The sequence below is a fragment of the Hippocampus zosterae genome, chromosome 16 (genome assembly GCF_025434085.1).
Source record: "Hippocampus zosterae strain Florida chromosome 16, ASM2543408v3, whole genome shotgun sequence".
Classification (NCBI taxonomy): Eukaryota; Metazoa; Chordata; class Actinopteri; order Syngnathiformes; family Syngnathidae; genus Hippocampus; species Hippocampus zosterae.
In genome coordinates, this window is record NC_067466.1 from 4273129 (window position 1) to 4295130 (window position 22002).

General features: G+C 39.8%; 2 protein-coding genes across 2 annotated transcripts in view; one reads left to right on the forward strand and one right to left on the reverse strand.

The window, feature by feature from the left end:
* Positions 1-22002, reverse strand: part of pknox2 (pbx/knotted 1 homeobox 2) — a 135789-nt gene that overhangs the window by 49952 nt on the left and 63835 nt on the right. Inside the window, exons 3-4 of the mRNA XM_052047667.1 lie at positions 15492-15601; positions 12522-12658 (exon numbers count right to left, since the gene is read on the reverse strand). Coding sequence (XP_051903627.1) covers positions 12522-12658; positions 15492-15581 — 227 coding nt within the window. The 5' untranslated portion in view covers positions 15582-15601. The remainder of the gene's footprint in view (positions 1-12521; positions 12659-15491; positions 15602-22002) is intronic.
* Positions 1-22002, forward strand: part of LOC127587804 (uncharacterized) — a 265695-nt gene that overhangs the window by 20627 nt on the left and 223066 nt on the right. The gene's annotated exons all lie outside the window — the stretch shown is intronic.

A 22002-nucleotide genomic window follows, 5' to 3' on the forward strand; every position in this document is an offset into this window, starting at 1 on the left:
CCCTCATTTACATTATTGCCAGTCTGTCAAAATGTGTTTTCACCTGAAACTGGTCCATTGAATACTGCTGCTTTCCAAAACAAGAGCTTGTATAGTTGACAGACAAAATGCATGTTTTAGGTATGTTAATCACACTTCTTGCAATTACACATGCAATCATTATAGCCCTTTTGATACAACAAAGGGTTCTGTGTAGAATTATTCTTCCGATTCTGGGTCAATGGACACAGTATATAAACAAACAAATGAAAATCATTTTAATTTTAACCTCTCACTGCATGCAAATAATAATCTAAACAACAAATGATTTATCCGTACAACTAAAACATAGCAGAGACAACTCGAATTACTAGATGTGCAAAAAAATGTATCATAATAATACGTAACTTGTTACCTTAACATAAAAGGACTGTAATTTGCGTCCCGACACCTGGGACGTAAATTTAAAAACAAAAAAGATGAAATGCACAACATAACATAAGGCTGAATGTAACAGTTGTGATTAGTGGGACCCTATCGCATATTTTTCACATATTTAATGAGCCGGTCGGTTCCATGGAATGGCATATTGTAAGACATTGCAGTCAGGTGCCAAAAAATTGTTGTTCGTCTATGTGTGCCCTGCGATTGGCTGGCGACCAATTCAGGGTGTACCCTGCTTGACGATCAAAAAATGGATGGATGGAGTATGCTAATCTGAGGTATCACCATGGCCCATTAGTGAACTATAAATGAACTAGCCTTTGATTATATAAGTGGACGTCAAGTCAAAAGCAAGTATATGTTCTGTGGCCCACTAGTCTAAACATGGCATTCTGATTAATCTTGTGTTTGTGGAATATTAAATAACTTGCCAAATCTACCTGTTTTCATCCTTGAAAGGGGGCAGCCATTTTGCGACTTGCTGTCACATGAAAATGACATCACAGTTGATCGAGGCTCAGTTAACGACCAATCACGGTTCACCTGTTTTCTGCGTTTGGTTTGGTATGCAAGCTGAGCCCTGAGGCATTTGTGATACCAATTTCAGTTGAGAGCAAGTGGCAAAATGGCTGTCTCACGAGATAGCTAAAACAGGTCTATATATTTGTGTTCATTAATATTCCCAAAACACAATGTTTATCAGAACACTGTTTTTAGACTAGGGGCATAGAACATATCAACTTCCCCTTTTAAAGGCCAAGTGTGAAGTAAAGTTGGCCAACCATGTTTTTGAGTAATATCAATGGCTGAACAATTATAAGCATATTTACGTTTTTTTTTTTTTAACACAACCCTTCCAGATTCTTTGTTTAACCCATTGCAACGCCCTTGACAACGCAAATGATTTTCTTCGGCAATCTTCGGAAATGACGTCACATGGAGAGATGCGAGGGAAGTCCTTCCATTGAACAGCATTGTTGCATTGCTTGATGGTAAGATCCCACAGCGGTGTGTGGCGATGTGTTGTTCGCAATCGACAGAAAAGTTGTGCCAGTGGCCGAAGGATAGCAGGGCACTTAAATGGACATATTTTATTCGCACAAAGCGAATGAATGTCACACCATCATCGACAAGTGTTCTCTACCATCTCCACCTCAAAGATGACTGCTTTCTCAACCAGTCTGCTTACGATCAAGGATTTGCAAAAAGGTAAGTGTGATTTTTGGAAAGAGGATTATGATTTTGTCAAAGCATTGTTGCCAACTCTTATGGAATGAAAAGTAGCACAGCTGCTAACTCTTGTGGAATGAACAGTAGAAGGTAGCGACGTTAGCCGAAAGCTAACTCGAGAAGCTAGCAACGTTGAATAGAAGCTAGCGACGTTATTTTTTGGCTCGAGGCAAACGAGCTGATGATTTTGTCAAAGCACAGTTGTCAACTCTTGTGGAATGAACAGTAGAAGGTAGCGACGTTAGCCGAAAGCTAACTCAAGAAGCTAGCAACGTTGAACAGGAGAAGCTAGCGATAGCGACGTTAGTTTTCGGCTTGAGGCAAACCCCGATCGATGCTATTCATATCAGCGATGAGTAATAATAGCAGTTAGACAAATTGTTCTGAAAGTACATTTCAATAGGTTGGCAGCGCTGCTTTGTTGACGAATGAACATGACACGTCCTCTTGGAAAACTGTGCGACTAGCCCATAGGCAGTGAACTGCTCTGTGGATTATAGGCGGCATAATTACATGACAATTATTTTAGTCTCATGACGCGTATTAAACTTATCCTGGGGGATAAACGAGACTGGGGGAAGCTATGGAATGGAACTGGAGGGCCTGAAAAGATGCCGTTCGGAGTTGGAAGACTTCAATGCACGTCACTGACAGGCATCGCCAGTGCCAGGTGGGGGAAATGGATCAGGGAGAATTGGACCCAAGTCATCCATTATTATGATTGTTGGCACATTACTAAAGGTTAGTGTATCTCAATGTTTATAAATACTCTAGTTTTGGGATTATGTCATATATCATGCACGTCACTTCACGAGTTTTCATATCATATTAAATATACAGGTATGTGCAAGAAACTGGACTCCTTGGCCAAAAAGAAGAGCATGTCGATCCTGAAGGATTGGGTACAAAGTTTGAAGTGCCATTTGTACTGGTGTGCACTTTCATCTTTAGACACCGGAGGAAAAGAAGCAGAAGTGGCTGGCATGTGTGGACCACCAACAGAACGTGCACGATAGTTATTTACATCCTCCAATTACTAGAGAAAAAGTGTGGCTATTACCAGTTTTTTTTTGTTCAATGTTGCCTGCTAGTTAACCCTAAAAAATAGAAATATTGTCATACCTTGTAAATTAATTTAAAGGTACTGAAGTCGATGTCACAGTGGTGCAACTCCTGACAAAGACCATGTTTGTCAACTATGTCATGAAGATGTATCACCTCGGACAGACGAGTGGAGTGGAAGCTTTTCACAGTGTGGTGAATCACTTTGCCCCAAAGATGTACCACTTCTCGTACAAAGGAATGAAAAGCAGGTGTGTTAAAGAAAACTGATATGCATGAAATGTAAACTATAGTGAAATGTAGAACTTTGAGATGCAAAGTTATTTACCGGTAATCAAAATTTGACATTTTTTTAAAAATAAGATAAGGCATTTTTTGTTCTATTCCAGAATAAATGCTGCTGCTGGAGGCTGTAAATTTCCCCAGTGTGGGACAAAGGAAGGATATCTTATCTTATAATTCTTGCTGCTATGCATTATAATAAAAATGCTGGCAGACCACAGAAAGTGACAAAATAAGTACAGAACTGGTGATGTGTGTGTCGACCCGCAAGTGAACCGTTATTGCCGAGCAACAGACTAGATTCCTCAGGAAATAAAAAAAAATTACATTCCCTGTATTCAGGTGTCCTCATTTGTTTTTTTTTTATTCCAGTATTTTGTTGTGATAGACAACATGTCCACATTAACCACTCTAAAACCAGTCCAAATCACAGTTCTGGAACATTTCCCTGTGAAACCCAAAATCCTTTAAATACAACTGACTTTTGTCCTGGTGGTGGAAAATGTGCCCTGATACAAGACACGGCGCATGCTGGGAGCACAACACGGTAGTCCTGACCAAGAAACTTCCAGCATCAGTGCATCCTGTGGCCCATCAAATGCCTTGCTTCTGTACTGCTGCTTGTAGGTCATCCATGCCACCTGTAATCCATATGGGTCGAGGCACACAGCATTGAGTCCAGGATGGTCGGTGATGCAGTCCAGCACCTGATTGAAGTGTTGCTGTCCTTGTCGACGTACAGTCACTCCTTCTTGAATTTCGTGGCAGCAAACACATTCGACTGCTGTAGGCAATTGCTGGCATTTACCACAAGTACACCTGAAATTAAAAAAAAAAATTACAAAAGTAAAATACTGAGCGATGACACCATGAGCATAAATTTTATTGAACAAGTGTATTGTCACAGTTGTCACTGTGTGGTAGCACCGCACTACGGTTCACTTACATTACAGAATGTCCTGCCATACTTATTTGTCATGTACTTGTTTATGATGATACTAATGCAGCGTGTTATACCGAAGACAAATTCCTTGTGTCTTCTACATACTTGGCCAACAAAGACGATTCTGATTCTATACCCATCAATCAATAATTCTGTTGTCTATGAAAACATTCATTCATTCATTCATATTCCGAGCCGCTTGATCCTCACTAGGGTCGCGGGGGGTGCTGGAGCCTATCCCAGCTGTCTTCGGGCAGTAGGCGGGGGACACACTGAATCGGTTGCCAGCCAATCGCAGGGCACACAGAAACGAACAACCATTCGCACTCACACTCACACCTAGGGACAATTTAGAGTGTTCAATCAGCCTGCCACGCATGTTTTTGGAATGTGGGAGGAAACCGGAGCACCCGGAGAAAACCCACGCAGGCCCGGGGAGAACATGCAAACTCCACACAGGGAGGCCGGAGCTGGAATCGAACCCGGTACCTCTGCACTGTGAAGCCGACGTGCTAACCACTGGACTACCGGGCCGCCCTGTCTATGAAAACATTTGATTCAAAATATACAAGTATATGGATGGAATACTGTACAAATTTAAAAAAGTAATTCCAAAAATCTCTCATGTACAAGTCAAAAAATGATTTGCTAAAAAGAATGCTCAAGTACCAGGTAGGCTAACTGGTTGAACATGAAGTCTGATTATTTTTTTTAAACAATGTCATCAGATAGACATACAACATAAAATTATGTGCACATGCCTGCATCTTCAAATCATAAAAATAATACCAGCCTATGTCTTACCAATCTTGATGGCTTGTCTCCATTCCATGTCAGGTCGTCTGGGCACATTGTTTGCATCCTGATTAGCGTCTGGCTCGTAAATGTAAGGTCCAACATGTAAAATTCCAACCTCCTCTTCTTCATCCAACTCTTCAAAAACTTGGATATCCTCACTTGCGCTCGATGATCGTTTGCATCGCTGTTTGAATCATTGTTTGAAATGCTTTGCATGTGGCCGTATGGCGCTCTGCCATCGCTGTTCTCCATGTGACGTGTCACTTCCGGGTTCCGCCCCTTTCAGACTGGAACTTCGGAAAATCGATTATTTTGTCAAATATACAACATATAAATTATTCTTTCATGCTTTATTTGGTGGACAATGTTTAAGTACTTTCAGTGTGACCCTATTTGGCATTTCATGAAATTACTTCACACATGGCCTTTAAGAAAACATCTTTTATCAAGGTTGTTAGAAGAGGGTGGGCTATGTGTTGGAGAGCATCCAAGTAAAAAAAAAAATCCCAAATACATTAATAATTCATCTCTTTAAATTATTTATGCTAGACGGTGTTTAATTAATATTTAATTAATATAGGGTTTACCTCGCAAAGGTTGGGTTATTTGGAAAAAGATGAGTGGAACACAAAAAAGCCACGTAACCATTTTCTTCTCCAAATTACCCAAAATGGCTACCACGTGATATGCATTCGATTTAACCAATGCAGATTAATACAGTGAGTTCAAAGAGTGTCCAGACGTGTGTCGGGGGAGGGGGGGGCATCCTATTACCACTTTGCTAAAATAAATAAATAAATATATTTAAATGTTCAGTTTCTTTGTGTTGAAAAAGTGTTGATTCCGCTGAGAACAATCCTGATTCTGCGTAGAGCAAATCTTGATTACACGGCTTAATAGTTGATTATCAGCGGCTATAAAAAAAGAAAAGGGGGTTGGAAAAAACCCTAGAATGACCAGTTTAAAAGCAAAAAAAAAAAAAGTATGACTTCTCTGGGGAAATTATCTTCACAACAAACCAGTGTGGAACATTGCGGTTGTAAAATAACATCAATATTCTCTTTGTTCGTCTTGGACAGATAAATTTAATAATGATAATAATAATAATTTCAACAAACTAAGTTTGAGGCATGGTTAAGATGGTCAAGTCATTGCTGTAGTAGAGGAACATCCTGAGCAGAACCAGTAAATATATATGACAATCTATTGGCATTTGACCGATAATGATGGGCCACCGATCAATCTTGGAAGTAGAGTCGCGTTTTCCATGTAAATGCCCTAATCCGTGTCAAGCCCCCTGAAAAAATGTTTTCTAAAGCATACAAATGCATCGAAATATGTACCGTATTTTCACGACTATAAGGCGCCATTAAAAGTCTTAAATTTTCTCCAAAATGGACAGGACGCCTTATAGTGCGGAGCGTCCTTTATATGCGCTGAGTTCCAAAATCTGACTGACAGCCGACACGCCGTTTATATAGAGAAAAGGCGGAAGTGACTGTGAAAGAAGTCGGCCAATCAGGGAAGGGTGGGCGTGTATATATACATATATGGAGAGGGAGAGAGAGAGAGAGAGAGGGAGAGAGAGGACAGACAAGCTAGTCCGCCAATGGTGAAGGGTGGGCGTGTACGTGGACGCCTCAAGCCAGTACCAACACTTGTATAGCGTGTGGCAATGTGCATTGTTGCAAAACAACTCCGGTTTTGGTTTCTAAGAACCCCTGAAAATAAATTCGACAAAGAGACATGCCTACGAAGCTCAGTTAAAACTTAAAGCCACCGGTTATGCTTTTGGCATGCGTGACCATCTCACAGCAGCGGTGAAAAATCAAGTCAAGCAAATGAACTCTGAGCTTGCCGTTATTCCCGGAGGCTTGACTAAAGAACTCCAACCGCTGGACATTGGCATCAACCGGGCGTTCAAAGTAAAGTTGCGAACAGCATGGGAACAATGATCGATGGCAAACACAACTTTACAAAGAGTGAGAGGCAGCGCTGGGCGAGTTACGCCACAATACGCAACAACGAGAGGGAACGCGGCGTTTTTGATGGATTACGGTACTTGCACAATTGTTCAATTCTTCCTACACACACGCGCGCTGCCACCATGTTTCGCTCTGTTCTTTACTTTCAAATGTGGGAAAGCTTCACATGAGAGAAATGTTGACTTTGCTGTTGCTACTCCTTCTTTCCGCTCGGCAATGCGTAGCAACTCACACTAGCATGTGATGCATTCAATGACAACTGAGATGTGCAGTCCTCTGCTTCTGATACAGAGGATGAGGACTTTGATGGATTTCTGGGTGATGATTGATCGAAAACGTGAGAACATTGTACGATGGCTAAATAAAATACACCCGAACTCAGTTCTGCTTTCGTTGCCTTTTTAAAAACGTGTTTTTATCTTATCTGTATGTCTTGGCATGCTACCGTATGCTTCAAGCTAACGTGTTAGAGTGCGCGCATGCATGCCGTATGTTTAAGCTGGCGTATGTTTTACCACTGTAAAACTGCGGCTATTCGTACGATGCGTCCTGTGTATGTGTAAAATACAGAAATGTCACGCATTAATGAGACAGCGGCCATTAGTACGATGCGTCGAATAGTCGTGAAAATACGGTAATAAATATGCATTACAATTAGATTATTGCACAATAAATGAGGGTTGTGCATAGCGTAAAAAAAATAGAATAAAACGAATAAAAATTATGGTATACTTCCTCATTTTTTTTTTGCCCTCTTCAGTTCATGTTCTCTCTCAGAAGTGGTCTATGTAAAGAACTGATCTAGTTCTGATACTTTTGCTCAGAAAAATTAAGAATATCTGTAACAATGTTCTCACAACTTAGCCCACTATTTACCACCAATAATTTTTAATATTAATGTTTTGCATTATCTAATCTCAGGAATTTCAATTTGAGGATGAGAATTATCATCTAACACGTGAAAAGCAATGTTTGCATATTTTGCTATATTATATCAGAGACAGATGGATGGACTTTCCATCAGTACTGACAGAATGGCCACCTTTGTGTGTGTGTGTGTGTGTGTGTGTGTGTGTGCGTGTGTGTGTGTGTGTGTGTGTGTGTTCCATGATGTTCTAATGCATTAATTGTATTGGACTAAAATGATATAGTTCAAGGGTCTCAAACGCAACTTATGGTGAGGACGCTGGAGAAAGAATCTTGCTGTGTCTAGGCTGCATTAAGTATTCAACAAATAGGGTGTTTAAGTATTGGGAAAAAAAACGTAGAACTTATCCAGTCTTCTCAATCTTCATTAATAACAGTTCAGAGCATTAACGGTTCTTGAGAACATTTACAAGATTGCTGACCCGGGCTCCTCTCTCATCTCCCTGCTACTTTGCATACTCCTCAGCATGTCTGATTCAGTAATGATGTCTGATTTCTTGAGTACCGCAATTTTCTCTGGGCATTCAAGAAATGTTGGGGTGCCCCTGTGCTCAACCACAACAATCTTGTCTCCCGTTTTTGTTGAAATTGGGCGTTCTCATCGCTAACCTTTGTCTTAATGGCAGGTTTTCAAAAACACATGACAGATATCTTTTGCTTCCACTTAAATGTTACTTCAGAATCTGAATCTGACTTACTGGCCATTTATACAAAAAATACAGTTACAACCCATTTAGAGGAACAGAGTCAGGACAGCAACACGGGGGAGATGGAACGAGAAGCCTGGTAGGTCGCTGTTAAGAGCCCCGATATCTTAGATGTGGAAGGAAAAAAAATCAGGAAGAGGAGGCGGAAAAAAATAGACTCCAACCATTCTTCAGAATTACGTTTCACTGAAAGCTGTCATGAGCCTGAGCTATGGTAGCCCAATAAGTGATTTAAAACACACACACACACGCAAACACACACACACACACACACACACACACACACACACATACACACACACACACACACACACACACACTCGCGCAAAATGCCCAGGGCAACGACACAAATAAGGTGGGGGGCTGCACGAACAATAAACATTGATGTCAAATCGGGAGCCGCAAACGATCATTCTGCTGATCGAATATGGCCCCAAGGCTGCAGGTTTGAGACCTCCAATATAGTTCATAAAGGTTCAACCATCAGTGGAAATATGTATTTTTGATGATGAAGTCCACCATGATTCATAGAGCATGCATTGTACGAGCGTAGCACCTGGAAACGCGATATGCCTCCATCATCTGCTTTGCATGTGAAAAGCCATTTTAAATTCACCGGCATCTAAGTGCAATAAAGCCTGGATACACAGATCACAGCTGTTACAAACATTCCAATCAAGATGCTAATGAAAAACATAAGGGCTTTTAACATTAATGTATTTTCAGAAGCAGAGAGAGGGTGGGTTTTTTTTTGGGGGGGTGGGGGGTATTATCCCATGTGCTATGCAGTACAGACAGTATGTTGTGAGGCTACCTGGTAGTTTTTAATCTGTATTTGGTTGAGGAACGACGAGAAAGGCAATTGAAAGCTACCCCCGCCCGCAAAAAAATGTGATAGTGAGGAGGGAATGATTAGAGGCAGAGTCTCCAATCAAGAAAAACTGCTCCAAAGATGGCTGTTCACCTCACATCAAAGCAAGTCTTGTATCTCAGAGGAGTCGCGAAGGATTTTACAGCAGCTTGCCTCAGGCCTGAGTGCAGGGGCTCGCACCTACTTAGACGGTGCCGGCGGGTACCCCCGGGTGGGACCCGAAGGAGTGGGGCAAACAGACGACCCCATACAGTCTGCAGTGTCATCATTACAGAAACACACAGCAACAGACAAAAGGCACCTTGCTTCACATTTGGCCCCAAAACAATTGAATTGTCTATACACGAAGATAATCCAGCCCGGTAAAATCTCCAAATTTTGAATAATTTATTTCATAAATGCATAGTAGAAGCTAATCATAAGGGTGCATCAATATTCTAGTGAAAAGTAAGGTTCCATTTCTCTTTTTGATTTTCGTAAGAAGTTCAGTAATTTCCTGGACCGACAATGGATACTTTGGGAATAGTGTGGCAGGAAACCGCAGTAGCTGCTGAAAATTCAATTCGCAACATGAGAACATGCAAACTCCACACAGGAAGCCTGCTGCCCGGATTTTAACCCACAACCTCTGAATTGTGAGAGGCATGTGCTTACAATATACATGAACAGGAGCAGAATTATTGACTGTACTGAATAATTCATTTGATTTTGGCATGTTACTCGATCTCTGAAAAAATATTGAACATCCTCATTATTGCCATTAAATTGTGTTTTAAGTTTGGATATACCATGAATACCACAGTACACATTGAGCTAGTCTATTTCCATTAGTCATTTCCAGTATATATATATATATTAGAGCTGTCAAACAATTAAAATATTTAATCTAATTAAAACACAGTCATAATTAACTCATAATTAATCATGATTAGTCACACATTTATCGTTTCTGAATTTGCTTTGACATTTTTTCATCCTATTTTTTCCAGTTTTAATGCTCTCATCAACATGGAATAGTGGATCAGTTTTCTATGTGCAAACTGCAAATATTCACTGAAACAACAATTTTGATTTTCAATTTTACTTGAACATTTTTCACTTGGAGCAGTTATTCACACATAATCTCTCACACAATATTACTGTCTATCAACAACCGTGAAAAAAATATTTTGCCACACAACAGCTCATTTAACAGCTCTTTTTAGGGAATCAAAACAGTGCAATATAAAATTATAAAGTCTATCATCTAAGGTAAACTAGTACTCAGCCTATAGTGGATTTAAGCCATTGTTGCATACTTTGTTTTTGTTTGCTTTGAACACAGCAGTCAGGCTATGTTTTTTTGTTGGTCCTTGCGCGGAAGTCTCTCGATGGTTTTGTGGAGACATCATTTTGGATGACTACACTTGGTTCGATGACAACACTGGAGACATTTTATTTTCAGTGTGGTCGCAAGGACTGCACCTCTGAACTCTCGACGTGCCTCCGCGCACCGTCACTGTCAGACGAACACAGAGAAGCTCCACCCTCTTTATTTATATGGACACGGAACACGGTAACCTTCCACACAAAATAGTTCCAAACAAGTAACAATCACATCAGTGGCATACATCGTACTCAACAGGCTACCTGCTCTATATTCACCAGAGGCTCATCAATCTAGTCTTTTATTTCTCTCCTGAAACAGTGTCTTCTCCCGCTTGGTGTACCTTAGCCTTCTCCGCTACGTACAATCTCTGTACATAGCTTGTAATGGAGGCTCTCGCTGGAGTCGTTAGATCCACTGCGAATGATTTCAGCTTGAGTCGAGCTGTGGACAATGTTGACAGGCTTGCATGCAGTAGCCATACATTTAGCTATGGCTTCAGCAAACTTGTTCTTCGTCGTGTTATCCATTTTCTTCGGTTTGACATGATCCATAGCCGTCTTAGATGAGGGAGCGGGGTACTCACATCAGCTGTGTGCTTGGCCATTAAGTGGTATTTCAGGCTTGATGTGCTATGATGATAGCTCAGTTACAACTGCAAAACATCCAGGTAACTTTTGTCTTGTCAGTGGAACAATCTGGCAACTTTTTAAAAGTAAACTTTCCATTCATAAACTCTTTAAGTATCCGTTTTCGGTGTCTCGCGCTGCCACGGCTGGCAAAACAAACATGGGCGTGGACTTTTGCAGCGCGCTTGTTGTTTTGTTTCCGGTTTATTTATAGAGCAACGTAACATCCGCTGTGACATGTGCCGGATTAATCTCGCGAGAAAAAATTTAATCACGTTAAAATTAATTTAAATGAATGACGATAACGCGCAAAACTGACAGCTCTAATATATATATAATTTTTTTTTTTTCATTTGATTATTCTATATCCCTTCTTTGGAGTGAGCTGTGATGCTTACCTTTGAAAATAACTGTTGGCACATATAAGTAATAGAGTCAATTTACCATACATAATATAGTAAGAACCACAAGAAACCTAAGATCAACAGCTGCACTGTAACTGGTATAATGTGATTGTTTTAGTTGGTAATTTGTGTCCTGCGGTTGAGTGCTGACCAGTCTGATGTAAGGATACTTACCTGATACAACCCGTAACCCTGACATGGGTAAGTGGTATGCTAAATGGATGCACAGAAATGGTAATTAATGGTGCCTCGGCTCTGAATAAATGAACAATACCGTAGAATTGATTTTGAATTATTGGGTTAAACATAAGAGGTGGCCTCCCCCCCCCCCCCCCCAGCACAATGTTCAAAAGCTTGTATGTCAACAAAATTGAACAGATCATACTAAAACCCACTTTGGAAGTAAGTCCTTTTTTTCCATTTTGCAAATTTTCAACCAGACCAGAAGAAAGAAAATATCACATCAAGATGAATGAATCATTTGCAGGATGGTGCCAAGATCCAAAATGTATGAACAGTTATTTCTGAAATTTGTTAAGGGAATAATCTGAAATGCAGAGAAAGCGTGATGCGGTAAAATGCCTTGATCAATTTCAGTCGATACATTTCGACTGGCCTGGCCTGGGAAGTGTCCGTAGCTACATGGTGGTCCAAAACAATCCCACCCACTTCAACCTATCTGTATTTGTGTGACTTGGACGACTGGCTGCATTATTCTTTCAAGTTCCGGTACTTGGAAGTTATGGTACCGTGTCATTCTTGCTGACTACAATTCAAATCAAGGCAAGTCAAGTCAACTTTATTGTTCAATGTGCTCTATGTGCAATATACAGCATGGTACTGGCACACTACACTCTGGCAAACTATACATAAAACAAAAAGGGTTGTACCAACCTGTAAACGGCCCTTTTGTCAGATTCAAGTTGGGTTTGTGGGTCAAGGGTCACACTGACAGAGTTATTTCCTCCTGCAGGGGCTGCTGGGATATGGACCTGCGGGGTCTTGTTGTTCTGCTGGGTTGTGCCCGTCATCTGTGAACCAAAACATGGGGACAAAATGATATGTGTTAGAAAGTCAGCCCAAACAGAGAAAAGGCAGCGTGTGTGTGCGTGCGTGCGTGCGTGCGTGTGTGTGTGTGTGTGTGTAAACGATGTCAACTGCTATCATTCTAATCATCTTGAAGTTTGGAGTAAGGCCTTTTAATAATCACTTCTCAAATGCAATCAAGTATGCGACATGTATTTCATACTGGCAGACTACGAATGACAATTAATGGAATTATTTTGCACGACAGGACAGCTCTTTTCTAATCAAGTTGGTCAATAAAATGAAACACGAGACTCAATTAATCAAACGTGACACAACGTGCGGGTCAGACGGTATTTAAAGAGTCCGGTTGAACAGCTGTTAATTGGCAGTTCGAAAATGAAACACTTTGCTTGTCATTTAACCTGAATTTTTTTTTCAAATATGTACCGGGATAAGAAAAAATAACCTTTGCTCTCTATCGTTCATTCTCTCTTTAGTCTATGCAATTCAAGATCCAGCACCCCCACCACCAGTTTTGTGACAGGTTGGGGTGGGTGAACGCTTCAAATCCTAATCCCAGCACGAAATGGGAAATAAATTAGCTTCTTCACACTTAACTAGCTCTCATTTGCATTTTCCGAACATGCATACCGCTTCTCTCCTACTGCATTAATACTCTGGGTGAAAGCAGACAGAGGTGGTGGATGATGATGATGAGGAGGAGGAGGTGGAGGAGGAGGAGGAGGAGGAGCAAGAGGAGGAGGAGGAGGCGGAGGAGGATGAACCTGCTCAACTTCCTCTCGTTGGGATTGTCTCCATCGTGGGACAATGGCTGGCTCCAGATACATTCAGAGTTTATTAATTAACACTGACCTATTGGTCGCACATTTTATTACACATTGGGCCATGCCGCATGATTCTTTAAGGAACATTTGACTGTATCAGATTATAAATGTTTATTTACGGGCATACATGTTTTTTTCATTAGCATATTTAAGTATTTTTTTTGTAATCGAACACACTAATTTTGCTCTAGTATATGCATGTATTCTTGGAGCACCCGGTGTTTTACTATGCATACAGTATATGTAATATGTATGTTTTTTAGCTCATCATAATGATTATATGCACAATACCTATATATGTCTACTGCAAGTTCCGCGGCTTTAATCAACTTTTTCATTTTGACATTTTTTTTAATAGGTGGGAGCTATATTGCTTTTAGGTTGAAGAGAGTCAGGTACACACTTTGCCATGAGATGCTATTTTCACTTATTGCAGATCTTGTATGCAAAAGTAAAAGTTTCAAAATATCATGATCAGAGGAAGACCAACCATTATGTTGCAACCAGCCAACATGGTTGAAAGAAATGTTTCATTCAAATATTGGGTTTCATATTAAAATGGCTGTTCCTTTTGTTCAATGTTGTGTGTGAATGCGGAAGTAGAGCTAACAGGCAGCCACCATGTGTACAAACTAATTGCATAACTGCATGACATTTTGGTGGTGGTTAATTAATTATCCACCAATCCATCCATTTTTTGATCCTCTTATCTTCACAAGTATCGTACCATACATGACCTACTGTGTGGAAATATGGGGAAATGCCTGCAAAAAAAACACACTCCCTATTCTCAAACTACAAAAAAAAGCTATTCGAATTATTAATAGATCCAAATATACGGAACCCACAAATCCACTATTTATTAAATTAAATACGATGAAACTTTATGACTTGGTTGATCGCCCAATTAATGTACAAAGCACACAATAACCTGCTCTGCCAAAACATTCAGTTTTTTGAAGTTTTTTGAAATTCGAGAAAGCAACTATGAATTAAGATGTACCAACTTATTCAAAAAACTCAAAACAAGAACAAACATCAAGCAAAGAAGTGTATCTAGCAAAGGTGTTAATCTGTGGAATAATCTCGAAACGGACCTAAAAATGAGTAAATCGCTTGCTGAGTTCAAAAACAAATTCAAAAAAATAGTACAAACAACCTACACCAATCAGAGTTAAAATGATACATTCTAAACATTAAATATAATGATAAATCAGAACTAAGTTGATAAATAGAGAAAGGTATTGCAATATCCATTATGAATACAAGAGAAAATTGACAAAGAGTGCCAGGGTGAGGATGTATATAATCGCGATACAAACCAAAAGTTGTGAAAATATCACGGTTAAGGGTAAAGTATGAGCCTTAATGGAGACTTCTTCTTACTTTTTCTTTTCTGATTGATATAAAAATGATTTAGTAGATACAAACACATAACGGGGTAGGACTAGGTAAGTTTTTTTTACTTCATCCTACTCCCTTGAACATAATAACTGTGTTGAATGAAGACTGATTTCTTTCTTTTACTTTTTTATCTACCTTATTTTCTGTCAAATTATTACTGTATATGTTTTATGTTCAATAAACAAACCAAACCAAACAAGGGTCACGGGTGTGCTGGAGACGATTCAGCTGTCTTCGGGCAGGAGGCAGGATACACCCTGAACTGGTTGCCAGTCAATCGCAAGGGCATGCATAGACAAAATAAAAGAAAAACATTCACTCTCACACTCAAACCTCTGAACAATTTAGAGTGTTCCATTAACCTGCTGTGCATGTTTTTGGAATGTGGGAGGAAACCGGAGTACCCGCAGAAAACCCACGCAGGCACTAGAAGAACATGCAAACGCCACACAGAAAGGCCGGGGCCTGGGATTGAACCCTTGCACCTCTGAACTGCGAGACCGATGTGCTAACCAGTCGACTACTGTGCCGCTTTTGGTTAATTTACGAATGTTTAATGTTTTTTCAATTTTCAATTGTGACTCACCTGTTGGCTCTCCTGATACGACGGTGGAGGAACGCGCTGGGTGGCCATCATAATCAGTGCAGGCCGTGCCGGTGACACATGTTGTATCATAGGATAGCGTCACATTGAGACTGAAAAAGAACAACGAAAAGAGGAATCCAGTGATTGAAAATTGTATTGCTACTGCAGCCACTAGGTGCGACTATGATTAAATTGGACAGCATTGTATTTCCAAATATCTCACTGACACTATGTTTTAATTTAGTAATTTCTGCCAACTGTAAGCACTGCACAGACTTAACAGGGACACTAGGTGCATCATGATCATGATTTAAATAACTAACAAAATAGTTACTAAGCAAAATCATGTTCTGCATGGCAATATATTGTACATGCAAGCAGGTTCATAACTATATTGGAAACAAATCTGATTAGCAGTATGTCTTAAACAAGTCTAGAACTTCTAATTATATCTGATCTCAAGTAATTATTTTAAAGGTAATGTGTCATACTGAAGCAACTTTGGTTATCTCCACATGAGAACAGCTAGGTCATTGTTGAACCGCTATCAAGCCTACAAAAAAGGCTAATTAGGGCTGTTGTCAGTGGGCTAATTGCTATCAGCCAGGACCCCACACAGCTAAGTGCTTTACCCTGTGGAATGCCGCTGTCGCATTCACCAAGACTGCAGGAGCTAATTGGTTCAGGGGTGCCTTTCCACACACATATGATCACAAATAGGCCCCCTGCAGTCACCCCAACTTACTATAGGCACGCACAGCAGGTGAACCATCCCGAAGCTCCGGATAACCTATGTGTTTATGCTGCGTGAAAATACCCTGTAAATTGCCGAGTTGGGCCTGAGGGAGGGAGGGTGTCTTTGTATAATATAACAACAGCAATAATAATACTCATGCCTTACACGGTGGCTAAATACGTTTAAATACATGTAATGGCAAAACATAGCTAATGAGGCTTCTTCATTTATGGAGATAAAAGCAATATGACATATGCAAAATGAGAACCCATCCAAAAATAGATATACTGTATTGATACTGTTTTGAATTAAATTTAAACGATATTTTGCCAGAGTTCAAATTTGACGCAGTCATCTAATTGCAATTGATGTGCTTTTGTATGAGTGCATTTTACAGCTCACTGTCATGAGGTCTTTGCCCTGTGCAATACCTAATGAAGTTTAAACACACGTATCTGAACCCTTTCAGGGACAGTGGCTACAGTGGACAGATTATCATGTTATCAGGTTATAGGATGCATGAAAGGGTTAAAATGGCGGTAAGATGTGTTATAAAAATTGTCATTACTGTATTTTCCTTTCTCAAAAATTTTATATTTTGTTTTTCACAAAACAACTTATTTTCCATCAGTACAAAAAACTTACATCAGCATTTACATCGCCTTTCTATCTCTCCGATAGGTTACCTGCATTAACTGATTGACTCCTTGAATAAAAAGCCACACTTTTGACAAAACGTATGTCCATCCCAACAAAATCAGGAACTGATTGTTCCGCCACCCAAATAATAGCGAAACCAAAAAAAGACCACAATGTCATAATACGTCCTTTTTTTGTGGGACTACTTTGTGGAGCCCATCATGTATTTTACTTTTCTTTACTTTTGTTTAATAGTGTGCACGTCTATGTGAGTCATTTTGTGTACCGATTGTGTCTCTTGCACTCATTCCAACTGTTATCAGCTGAAAGACATCTTCTCTGTTATCTGTCCTCATTTTAATTGCAAAATACAGTCAGCGTGTTTGTGATTAAATGGAAAATCGTGCATTAATTGATGAGACTGAAGATAAAGCAATTCCAATTATGGCACAGTATTTTAACGGGGCTCTCAAGTTTCGCCATCCCTCGAAGGAACGAAAATCACAAAATAGCAATTTGGAGCAGGGAACAATGCCAACCCATAAAAACACACTATAAACAAATACCTATTTCAAGAAGTATCCCGAATGTACAAACAGTGTAAAATAATTTCCAAGCACAGCAGAAAATATAATTGTAATTTTTCTTTTAATTATGTAGTGAAATGACTTGTTACAATTATAGCAGAAATCACAGTATATATTGCATGTCATTTGAAAATTGCCTGGAGCAGCAATCAAAATTCACTAGCAAGCATTAAATGGAAAAAAAAAAAGTTGGCCTAAAATTATTCCAAGTAACATCAAAGAGGTCTGTGAATTTGGATTGGAGGCAAACATGCACACGCGTGCAAACAGGTCTTTATGGTTTTTGTGCGGTACAGAATTTGTCTGTTCAATATTCAGCTTTCAGACAATGCCAAGGTGCAGACTGAAGCGCTGCCTAATAAATGCAAAATTAGTCACTGCCATGGCTTATACCAGCACATTTGGATACACATGATAGGCTCTTGCCTGTACTTCAAACAAGCTGTTCCATATCAGACAAGCTGAATATTATGTACATACAGAGCTTCATTCTTCTCAACGCTTCACTGCAATGCCTCTTGCTTGGCAGAAAGCTGCTACATTGAGAACAGTTCATGCCATTTTGAATGAATTGCCTAATTTATTATCTGCAACACACTACCGTATATTCTTGATCAAATTCAAATTCATTTTTGTCAGTCGTCATAATTATGGTTTCCCTTGAGAGCCCTTACGACTAGGGCCACCGTGACCTACTAAGCCCCACATTAGCACACAGTACACGCTTGCGCCCACAATATGTGCTCAGGTCAAAATAGCATACTTGCTAACTTTGGGTTGTGAAAAATAGAGATATTTTTTTCAGCTGCTAATCGGCCAAAAGTTTCTTGACCAAGTTTTTGCCTTATGTGTACCATATGAAGTTAAGTGATGTGTTTAGAGTTGTTTCACCGTTCAGTAATTGACTCTGTTTACCATTACGAAATTGGATAAATGAGCACTTTTACGTGTTGAACTTAGTACACTGTAAAAACGAACTTTTGGGTGTAGTAAATTACATCTACTAAATGTTAATAATATCTACACATGAATGTTGGGTTTTGATGATAACTCAAAATAATGGTGTAAATACCACACAATATTCTTTTTCGAGTGAACTGAACAAACTGTAATACAATCATAACATTAACTCAAAACTCGCTGATGACATTTACACAATTAAAAGACATGACACATTAAACATAGAAACCCAAGTATATTTTACTTAAATTTAATTCAATTTAAATGTGCATGCTCATTGAAGGAAGCACGTGAGTCACGTATGTGTCAGCAAACTCGAAGGACGAGATGCACACCGACAGGCCCCGCCAACAGTTGGATGACATAATTGAGACAGAAGCACTTTATTCAGGTGGGTGTCCTCATTGAACTACTTGGCGATAAACCGTTGCATATCAAGCTTGCCAAAGTAAACTTGCCACGAGTCTGTTAAACTGACTGTAATTAGTATTCTATACTACTGGGAGATCATAGAAGTGTTTGGTGTGACCCAAGGAGTTTTTAAGAAGAGCAGGTGTGACCACACGCCAGGAATGGCATCACTAATTGTGTGGCCAACAATCATGCTCATGTTATCTAATGTAATAGATTCTTCCAATCTTAATCATCGAGCACAATCATCTCTAAAGATATCAACATCAATCCATTATTTGGTGCAATCGTTTTAACGGCAGGTAAAACATATTGTCATCACAGTGTGGGACAAATAAAGGATATCTTATCTTATCTTATAGTCAATCAGAACTTTAACTTGCTCAGGGTCAGATTTTATTCTGTGGGAGATTCGGTTCTTTTACTCCCAGTCATTTGCACTCTCCCACAATATTCTACCAAAACCTTTTCCCATCTTGAGTCTTTGTATAATTCCAACATCATTTAAATGACTTTTCTGCTGAATCTGTCGCTTGAGATTGTCCAGCTTCCGTTTTGTCCATATTTTTCCAATTTGCTTAGATCCTGAAAATTTGCTTAGATCCAAGAACCAAGAAAACCTCTTTGTCAAGCAAGTGTTAAGCTTTGCTGCATTTGCAGGGCAGACCGTTCTCATTCGAAAAAGAAAACATCTCACCCAGTTCCACTGCTTGTTCTTCTATTTGCGCATACAAGAAGTCCAAGATGGCGCCCGTGTAGGCAGCCGCCGGCAAGTGCTCTCATGAGCCCTGCTTTTTTTTGTTGTTTTTGTGTTTGTTTTGTCACTTTGTGTTTGTTGTTGTGTCGTGTGGACCGGATGTGGATTGTTTTTCAGCATTTTTTTGGCCACGACATTCATCAAGGGGGAGACTCGGTACTTGGTGGTTGCGCCTTCTCGGCAGCATGGGTATATCATCACTATTTCATTGCTGGACAGCTCTGGGGCGCTTGTGTTTTTTTGTGCCTGTAATGGGCAGCATTTTACACAGCCCCGCTTTGTTCAGCGGAGAGATCGGTGCTGTTGGACGGTGTGCGGCTGGATGGATGCAAGACTTGAGGAGCCGACAATGAGAAGAAAGGAGTGTCAGCGCAGAGCGCCGATGCGGATATAGATCTAGGAGTCGCGGCTTGGAGTTGAAGCGGATTACGTGGGACAGGAGATGCGAGCCAATCTCTTTTCTTCAATGGACGCTGCAGCTTTGTTTTCTTTCAAAACTTAGCTTGTAGCAGACGTGTGCACATTTTCAGCATGACGTCTCTGATCAACTGGAGAAAAGACACTTTAATCCTCTCCTCTTTCATCTATAACTCCTTCAAACAACAAAGTGTATGAAGGAAAAGTGATTAAGATTGCACGGCTGCAAAAAGTGTGTTTGTTTTGCAGGCATTTCCCCATATTTCCACACAGTAGGTCATATGGGGAAATGTCTGCAAAACAAACACACACCCTATTCTAAAACTACCAAAAAAAGCAATTCAAATTATTAATAGATCATAATATACGGTTCCATATGTCCTTATGGAACAATATAAAAATTATAAAATGGAGAAATGTAATGCATAAAAAAATGTGTGCAGCAAAGCAAAATGATCAATGATATTCAATCATTTTAGGTTGATAAAACTCAAATCATGAATACAGTAATTCCTCGTTTATTGCAGGTAATGGGGACCAAAACCACCCGCAATAAACGAAAATGCGTAAAGTAGCGATCAATAAATATATATTTTTTAAAATTAAAGTCCCCAAAAAGTCCGCAAACGGTCCGCGAGAAGCTGCAAAACAACAGCGAGTCACATAGAGCAACATATACAGTACTGTACTCCATGTATATGAATTTATTTTTTTTAATGAATATGTTTGAAAAAATTTATGCACTGAAGCCACGATAAACGAACCACGAAATAGCGAGGGATCACTTTTTTATATTACACGCACACACACACACTCACACGCGCAAACACACACACAACCTCACAGTGCAGAGGTCGTGCGTTTGATCCCAGCTCTGGCCTTCCTGTGTGGAGTTTGCATGTTCTCCCTGGGCCTGCGTGGGTTTTCTTCGGGTACTCGGTTTCCTCCCACATTTGAAAAACATGCATGACAGGCTGATTGAACACTCTAAATTGTCCCTAGGTGTGAGTATGAGCACGGATGGTTGTTAGTCTCTGTGTGCAGGGCGTCCCCCGCCGACTGGCCGAAGGCGGCTGGGATGTGCTCCAGCACCCCCGCAACCCTTGTGAGGACAGAGCGGATCAGAAAATGTATGTATGTATGTATGTATGTATGTATGTATGTATGTATGTATGTATGTATGGATGGATGGTGTTTGAGATCTTTTGCTGGCCCAACAGTTATGTATTTTTTTTGTTTTTGTTGCTGTGATTACCTCAGAGTAACGTGAACATGCTTGCATTATGACATGAGGCAAGTAATTGAAACACTCTAACAACATAAATAGACCGATCAAGTACTTGCCTATCTTACCCAATTTTCTGTTTGTTTTATTCATAATAACCCCCCAAAGTTTGGTCGTGTTGTCCAAAACAACCCCCAAAATGGTTTGATTTGTAGAAAACAACTCAGAATGTAGCAAGTCTGCCTCTTTTTGTCAAAAATGGGTAGTTTTTGACCCAACTGCTTTTAAAGAGCAGAATGAGACAATTCACCCCCTTGTAAAAGGCCATGGAGTTACTTGTAGTGTGTATTTATTTTCTCTTTCTTCTTTCTACATACATTATTGATGCTGGAGGCTGTAAATTTCCCCAGTGTGGGACGAATAAAGGATATCTTATCTTATCTTATACAGTGACCACTGTATACTTATGCAAAACATATGAAACTAGACATTGCATAAATGGTCACGATAATAAGAAAGCATTGTTATCAACCAACATATATGTAAGAGTCCATGAATTTAAGGTTTGTTGGTTTTTTTTCTTTGATGATCAAAAAATATGTATGACCTTATCAATTTCCAATGATATTCCATGCTTGTATTCTAAATCTATATCCTTTCCATTTGATTACTTCATGGAGAACTTCATCATGAATGCCCTTCATATATTCAAATATGCCCTACAGCAGTAATAAAGGCATCAGTATTTCCCTTGTGTATGATAGTTTGCAAGACTCATT